The 8,758-nt window shown below is 48.1% G+C and overlaps 1 protein-coding gene across 1 annotated transcript in view; it reads left to right on the plus strand.

Moving 5' to 3' along the window:
* Positions 1-8,758, plus strand: part of SAMD4A (sterile alpha motif domain containing 4A) — a 102,335-nt gene that overhangs the window by 74,740 nt on the left and 18,837 nt on the right. Inside the window, 1 exon segment of the mRNA XM_026850006.1 lies at positions 8,452-8,715. Coding sequence (XP_026705807.1) covers positions 8,452-8,715 — 264 coding nt within the window.

Consider the following 8,758-nt stretch of genomic DNA (forward strand, 5'->3'; position numbering starts at 1 on the left):
GGGCCCCTCACCCCAAAAAGGCCATTGAATGACTCGAGCGTGGCCAGAGAAGGGCAACGGAGCTGGGGCAGGGTCTGGAGCACAGGTCTGCTGGGGAGCGGCTGGGGGAACTGGGGGGGTTCAGTCTGGAGAAGAGGAGGCTGAGGGGAGACCTCCTGGCCCTCGGCAACTCCCTGCCAGGAGGGGGCAGAGAGGGGGGATGAGTCTCTGGAGCCAAGGAGCCAGCGCCAGGCCCCGAGGGAATGGCCTCAAGCTGCCCAGGGCAGGGTCAGGCTGGCTCTGAGGAAGGATTTCTGTGCAGAAGGGGCTGTTGGGCGTTGGAATGGGCTGCCCAGGGCAGGGGGGAGTCCCCGGGATCCCTGGAGGGGCTGAAGAGTCGGGCTGAGCCAGCGCTGAGGGATCTGGGGGAGTTGGGAACGGTCAGGGTGAGGTTCATGGTTGGGCTGGAGGAGCTTCAAGGGCTTTTCCAACCCAGATGATTCTGGGATTCTGTGATGCTGCATTTGCCCCTCAGAGGTCTCGGAGCCCCAACAGGCTTTTCTTCTCGCCTGGGGCTGGTAAGCTTTTATGCTCTTGGAAGAAGAAGGTAAAAGAGATGGAATAAGAAGTTGCCAGCCCAGAGGGAGGGTGCTTAGGATGGGACATGTGAGCCCCCGAGAGCTCAAGGCTGGAGGGGGCCGATAAAGCTGAAATGCAGGGGAATTTGTCCTGCCAAATCTGGGCCATGGTGCTTATAAGAGAGAAGTACTAAATGGCTTTTTTCAATGAGTGAAAGCAGGTAAAAAGAGACAGGGGAGGAGAAAATCCCAAATAAGTTAGTGAGGATGGAAAAGGTTATAGTGCTGTAGCAAAGTCTTTCTGGGTGAAATTTCCTGGATGATGGTGGGGACGACTGTGGGACGTACAACTTGTGAGAGGCACATTGTCCTCCTGCATTTTGTCACTCCTGAAGGTGCACCATCTCCCTGCACTCACCCCACAGATTTGTAATGACTATTTAGGGGTTACTGGATCCTGAATTTCTTGGGGCAAAACCAGACGTTTCACATTCACCCCTTCAATTAGCTTAAGACTCTTCTTACTCGCAGTTTCCCACAGGTTGCCTATTGCTACATAGACGATGTACATCTTCCAGCTTGGCCTCTGAAATGATTGTAACTGATGGAGGGGTTTCTCCGTCTGAAGTGTAAGGTGTGGTAGAAGCTGATGCTGGTGGCAGTCTCAGCAGATGCTTCTCAGACCAGGGAGCTGGTAGAGGCACTGAGGAGCACTGGCTGCTGCTTGAGCAGAGCAGATGCTCTTGGACATTTCTTCTGGGTGGAAAAGGACCGTAGGAAAGAGAGTTTCTGTGTCCCAGCACTGTTTATCTCGCCTGATTCATGAGCAGGGGAAGAATTTCCCCCGGGAGGCTCCTAGCAAAACAGTGAATTTGGGGATAATTAGAGAGGCTTGGTCCAGCACAGCAGTGTTGTTACTAACGGACCAGGATTCCCCAGGGCCGAACACTGCTTTTTCTGTGATTTGTCTATAAATGTATGAGAGAAATCACCTATTGTCCTGGAGATCAGGGCATTGCATTTACCCAGAGAGCAGCATGGTTTAGGGCAGCACCTTCTTGCAACGTGCCTCTAATCCTCCGTCCCCAGCACCAATTCCCACCTCCCCCAGGCGCCGCTTCGTGTATCCTTTTGTCTGCACGGGCGGGATTTCACACTTGGTCTGTCTTACTCCTGCCTTGCTGGATGCTCTGGTGGAAAGCCCCATACAAGGACCTCGAAAGCACCTCCCAAGCTCCTGCTCCTCAGCTGAGACACGTCAGGCTTCCTTCCAGAAGCACATCCCGTCGGATTGCTGAGGCCACCAAGACCTGCGTTTACACGCCTTTAGATGCAGCCCCGCTCCTGCTGCCACACAAATGAGTAAATAACAATAACAGCAATTCCTCCCGGAGCCAAACAGTGGCTCCACGTGTGCTTGTGCCGTGCAGGGACTCATAAAACCCTCTGCGGTCAGCAGAGACGTCCCCTTCCCCAGCTGAGCCTGGATGGGGCCTCACATGCACTTCTTGGAGAGAGCAGCAACAAATGGGTTATTGTTTCTCTGTTTAGCTTCTTGAACAGGAAACCATGCTTAAAAAACGTCATTTTTTAAAAAGAATTTACTTGACAGGCTTTTCTGCAGTCTGTGCTTCTTTCTCATTTCTCTGCTCAAGACAGCACTCTGCTTATATATTTTTTTTTATTTTTTTTTTTTCCTAAAGCACACAGCTACCCAGTGCCTACTTGCATTTAGGATCCTTGTTTTCACCCCCCGTGGCTTATATCAGCCCCTGATTCAGAGGCAAGGACATGGTTTATCTGGCACTACACGAACACAGTTAAAAGTCACAGCCACAAAACCCAGGAAGAAGAAAAAAAAAAAAAAAAGGCACAAAGAAAAGGCTCCAAGGGTTAGGGGATGTTGAGCCGAAAAATGTTCCATCAGGTTCTGCTTCGGCCATGCTGGAGCTGCCCGCAGCGGCGTGGGGAGCGGGTGAATGAGGTGCCCAGGAAGGAGGCTGGGTGCCAGCCGGGCAGCGTGACCCACCAGCAGCTGTTTCCAAGGGTCCTCGGCACAGAAACGCTGGAAAAGCCGTGAGCATTGGGCTGCCAGCGCGGAGGAGCCTTCCTGGAGAAGAGGATGCTTCGTGACGGGGGTAGCAAGCAGGAGGAGAGGACCGAGTTGAACTTGGTGGTTGCTTTGCGGGGAGCATTGCAGGAGCTGCTCAGTATTCCCCCTCCATGGGGTACCTCCGGGCCGCACAAGAGACCGTGTGGATTAAAAACATCCCTGCTTCCTATGGCAAACTGGGGTCAAGATGCTGCTCCAGGTACCTCCAGACCAGAAAAGGAAATGGGTATGATCAGACGCTACATGAGGATGCACCGTAACCACATTTGCAGTCCAGAAGTGCCATTTGTAGACTAAAACAAAAAAAAAAAATCTCCCAAAGAGTTCAGCATGCACCTTGCAGCACTTTTTCTTTTCTCCAGCTACGTGGAGGACGTTATTCTGAGTTGTAATCTGCTGTTTGGACTGTGTGCTGGTATAAAGGATTGTGAGGTTGTTTTAAAGGTCCTCTGGGTGTTGGGGACCCACTGAGGACCGTGCAGTGGTGGAGGGCAGACTGGAGATGGTCTGAACAATCCTTTGTACCCAGCAGTGGGTCTGGCTTTTGTTAGAAATGCTCACATCAGCCCCACGTGTGTCTTGTTAAGGACTTTTGCAGCACTTTAAGCCAGATTTAATGAAGGGTGCATGGGGGCAGAGGGAAAGCGAGCACCTTGTCAGCTGTCACACACTGTGTGGAGGAAGGTCTGCCTGCAAAGCCCAATTGCTCAGCTCTAATTACAGGAATTGGGTGGCTTTTCCCTTCTCAGGCTGAAAAAATTGGCCCGAAACCCTGAGAAACCACAACACAAATGTCTGACGCTGTTCCTCATGGTCCTCAGCGAACAAAAACCCTCTTGAAAGTAGTCCTTGCCTACCAAAATAGGCAACACCACTTCAAAAAGGAAGAGAGAATAAAAAAACCCTATACCCAGGGCTTGATGAGGAAAGCACTTGCAGCCTCAGAGTTTCTATAAGCATGTTGTCGTGCCTGCCAGCCCAGCCAGTGTTTGGTCTGTGATAAAGCTGGTTTTGCCCAGGGAGGTGGTGGCCCCACAGGGATGCTCCTGGCTGCTCCATCCCTGCGGGTGCAGCCGCCTCCTGCGATGGGGAGCCCTGCGTGCCACGACGGTTGCATCACTCCTTCTTCCATCCTCTTAAATTTTTTTTTCCTCTGGGAATATTAAGCAGAGCTTGGTTTGAAGCCTGAGGACACTTTGGCAGCACCTTGTGCATCTCAGCACCGTTAGCTTCAGGTTGTTTTATCATGTTTTTCCCTCGGATGCAAAACATCCCAAGCTCATCTCAAAGGCATTATATTTAGCAGTAACTGCTGGGTTGCAGCTGACCTTGATCTGGAGGCCAAGAGGAGCTTTCTTTCAAGGAAACAGAGTCTGGTGTGGGCTGAGCACAACCCCTGCAGCCATTCAGAGCCGTGGTGGTGGAGCAAAGAGGCGACACTAGCCCGCTTATTGTGGGGAGGACCGTGATCTGCTCTGGCCCCCGTCCCCTGGGATACTCGGGTGGAAGGAGCTGGCAGGAAAACACTTCTAAACCAGAAGTGGGACACGCTTACAAGTTGTAGGGGATCCATGTGCCAGCGTGGCTTGCACTTTGGAGCGGTGGTTTCCTCTCTTTGTTCGTCCAGCTTGCCCTGCTGCGGCGCTCAGAAAGGCAGGCGTGCCTCTGGCCACCTCCTGGAAGCTTATCTGACCCTAGAAGAATATATTAGGTTTCCTTTTTAAATTAAAGCTTAAGATTTTTGTCATTTAAAAAAGAAAAAAAAAAGGGGGGAGACTGAGTGTAAGGTTATAAAATCACACTTGGTTTTCTTCTGCTGAAGTTAAAGCACACATGGACCTTTTCTTGTAGTAAGAGACTGAGTGACTTGTCCCAGCTCGCCCATCAGCAGCCCTGGGTTTGCCTTGGACCATCCAAAAAGCACAAAGCAAAAAAAGCAGGGGAGAACCTACACTAAACTGTCACTTGGAAAATCATTAGGTACATCCTCTATATCAAGAACTTGAGGGCATGAACACAGGCAGCAGCATTAATAAATATGCACATTTATCAATCCCCTTCCTGAGGGTTACAAATAAAAAGAGGGAGAGGTGTGTGCACACACCAGGCAGGCACCTTCCTGGGGTTCACAGCATTTTTAAACCTGAGCGCTGATGGTAAAAGGGTTTGAGAGAAACCGTGTTGCTCACTGGTGTCTGTTACAGCCAGAAAAGGCTTAAGTGGAGCCTAAAGTTAGTCCCGTGCTAAGAGGTCTTAAATAATCTCTGGTACCAAGAGTAGCTGGGGTCGTTTCAAAGTGCTGGTGAGTTTTTCTGCTTGTGGCATCCTTTGCAGAGGAATTACCCTACTGCATCTCCTGAAGATGTGTGAATTGACTCGTAGATCAGTAAAAATGCTTGTGGTTTAGTAAAACATAGTCTGTCGGACTCCAGCATTGCGTTATCTCAGGGAAAGAAGTGGAACTAATTTCTGTATGTTGCACTGGATGGTTTCTAATTGTTCCTGGCCATCCTGTGGAGTTCATTATTTCTCCTCCAGCCGACACCAGCTTCTAATTAGAGGACATAAAATTAAGATGGAAGAGCAGCAGTTTGCAAGGGTATTGCTGCTCGGGAAGGAATCTGGGCTGGATTTAAGCCAAAACTATCCTCTTGTTTGCAAGATTTTGGTGGGGAGAGGATGGCTTAAATGCTGCAGGGTACCGGCTGCTGCGTACACCCTGTAAGAGGGAGGACTAACAGAACAGCCCTTTGCCTCCTGAAAGGGGGCAGTTGGCTCCTTGCCCATTCCCCTGCATCTCTTGTTCATTCAAAGGGCACAGATATTTCCTAACCCAGAGTTTTTCTTACAATAAATGCAGAGTGGCTCCTACCCCCCCAGCCACGTGACTGAAGGGGCTCTGGTGCTACAGCAATGCTCAGCCCTGGTGATGCATTTCAACTGATTTAGAAATATTTTTTTTTCCCATATTTCCCCCCATTTTAATTATTTTTTTAATTCTAAATATTTTTTTTCTCCCGGGAGGATGATGTGACATCTACAGAGCCCCATTACAGTGCTGCTTTTGGAATACAGTTGCAAAGCCAAGAGCTGAAATAGCTTGACCAAGACCTTCTTCAGTATTTCCCCATCAGGATGTATCTCAACTTTAGGAAACATAACACTGCTCTGAAAACAATCCTGGGTTCTCACTGACATCTTTTTCTGCCAGGAGACTTCTTTCTATAGTTATTTAATGGGAAGGGGACAAATTCTTTACCATAAGCCATTCCCTTGCTTCCCTGCACAGCGTGGTGTTAGTGTTATGTGCTGGTAGAACAAAATGCTTTCAGAAATAGGAACAACTTAAACATTGCAGGAAATCCACAGGTTTTTGGCCCTATCCATCAGCTGCATGTGGCACCAGCTGCTTTTTACAGGTGCTTAATAAATGCAAACGACCTCTGGTGTTTTTTCTCTCCCCTCCTTTTATAACCCTGCTACTTGCTCATTTTCATTCCCCTCCTGGTCAGCAGAGATGGCTTTGATGGCAGATTTTCCCCCGGGCTTCAGCTGGGAATTAAACCTGGTTTAACTTTTAAAGCACAGTACAACTGGCTGGGGGTTTTCCACCAAGACTCGTTTAAATTAGGAAATCACATGTGGAGAAACTGTGAGTAGTTTTGATGAACTTCTACCGGTGCAAAAACAGGGATTAGGGAGCTTTGGCGCTTTAGGAGGAAAAGCAACGAGAATGATGAATTTCCTGCAGGTTTTGTACAGAGTTAAGAAATTTGGTTTTGAAAGAAAAATTAGAAAAGTTTTTACTTTAGTTTCATATGGGCTGAAAGATCATTTTAACCGCTCTGCCTTCAGATTTCCCTGGAGCAAAAAATCTGCTTTTCATTTCACCTACCCCGCGATGAAGCTTACAGCTGCTAATTTTGAGAAATTACTGTCTTTCTGCAGAATTTGCTCACGTTTCTAGAAATGAGTCCTTGTTAACAGACTGGTGCAGATGTTCTGTTAGCGATCACGATGTGAACCCCACCTCTGTACCCAAGGGCACACTGAAAATAGCAGCGTTGGCTTGGGTTTGATGCAAACCAGAAGGGACCCTCCCGTAGCACTGGATCTGGATCTTGTCCCGGTTATCCCAGACACAGCTCAGCTGAGCAACAGCTAGATCCAGAGATTTTTTTTTTTTGGTCTCGATTATCAGGAAACAGCCCCCATGAACTTCAACTAATTTCATTGAGAGGAACTGCAATAAAACATTAAACAAGTGTTTAACATCCAAAATCTGTACATTAAAATACAGTAACTGCATTTATGGTTTAACCAGCAGTTTAGTGACTTTGTGAATGATGGAATTTGAATTTTGTTAAGCCAACAGACCAATCTTTTCATACCTTTTTCATTACAGGAAGCAAAGATAGTTTGTCCATCTCCATCTTTTCCTCTAAATATTACCCCTACTAACCAACGGACCCAAGGAAAAGATAACTGAATCTTTAAGGAGATAACTAAAAATGAGTGAGACAGTATGGAAGAAGAACAGTGAAAAATGGAGACCGTTCAGTAAAAATTGTATTTAAAAATCTATTCAGGTTGCAACACTTCTACCAAAACCTGTCAGAAAAATCTATGATTTGGGGTTTTTTTAATACTTTAGCCTACATAAGACATATTTCTGTGCTTGACTGAAAGGCAAGTAAATACCTACCCATTGTAAAGCCTTTCTCGAGAAATAACACCAAATCACAGGAGCTGGTGCATTGCTCTTTTCCTAGACAGTGTTAGAGTTATTTGTTAAAAACAAATTCAACTTGGTGGTATCAAAATTTCAGCCAGCAAATGCAAACCCGTATGCAGCTGGGGAGGAAAAACAAATCCAATGCTTTGCGAAGATGATTATTTTTTTTTTTTTCAGGGGGGGTTCAGCCTCACCTCTTTGTCGTGGGTGTGTTTTCACCACTGCTTTGGGTGTTTGTTTTTGTGGAGGGTTAAAAGGCATGTGCTTGGAAGGGCACCTACCTGATGGGTGGTTGAGTTGGGATGCTCCCACTGATGGTGATGGCTCAACTTAAGTGCAAGGTCTTAGTAGGACTTGATAGGGCTTAGGCACTTCTATGGATGATAAGCACCTCCGTGATGACTTTAGGCTTGTGCTTCAAAGCGTAAGCCAAGTCCTAACCCAAAGGGAGAAACAAAAGCAGCTTCCCCTGGGTCTGTGTGAGGACATTCCCATCCTGGGGATTTTTATGTCTTTCCCGGAAAGACACGGGTCCGGATGATTTTAGTGGGGCAAGTTTCATGGCTTCAGTGTAGTCGCTTGAAAATTCCCATTACGCCCGCAACAGCAGCGGTGTCTTCCCTGCAAGGCTCCAGGGTTGGCGAGAGGCAGCAGCCAAGCACCCACCACAGTCCCATCCTCAGGTTTGCTGTCGGGACGTGAGTCCACACAGGGAACACCTCCAGAGCTGCTCGATTTTTTTATTTTTTTTTTTTTTCCCTCGAGAAGCAATCCACCTTTCTTTAAGCAACCCGACATAGCTCATGTAACCTCATCTCCTTGCAGGTATTCCTATCCCTTTTGCTTCCTGGGAGGCAAAGCAGAGAGCTCAGGGTAGGGTTCAGCTAGCCACGGGCACCACGAAGCCATCAGCGAAGCACCGTGGTCAACCACCACACATTTTATGATTTCATTTAATTTTTTTTTATTTTTTTTTTTGCGGGGGACTTTGCTGTATCCCGGGCCGCGAGGGGGGAATAACCTCTTTGATTTTATTTTTTTTTCAGTTCTCTCAGGCCAGACACACCACAGCCCTTTGAAACGCTCTGTGTCCCTTACCCCACCCATGAATGTGCCAAACCAACCTCTAGGACATGGATGGATGTCTCATGAGGACTTACGAGCTAGAGGACCCCAGTGCATCCCTTCCGATCATGCCCCCCTGTCTCCACAAAGCAGTGTAGCCTCTTCGGGAAGTGGTGGGAGTGAACATTTAGAAGATCAGCCTTCTGCTCGTAACACATTCCAGGAGGAAGGGAGTGGGATGAAAGGTGAGTGAAAAAACAGATGCCTTCCCCCCCCCCCCCCCCCCCC

Source organism: Athene cunicularia (assembly GCF_003259725.1).
Source record: "Athene cunicularia isolate RWA chromosome 5 unlocalized genomic scaffold, athCun1 chr5_part1, whole genome shotgun sequence".
Classification (NCBI taxonomy): Eukaryota; Metazoa; Chordata; class Aves; order Strigiformes; family Strigidae; genus Athene; species Athene cunicularia.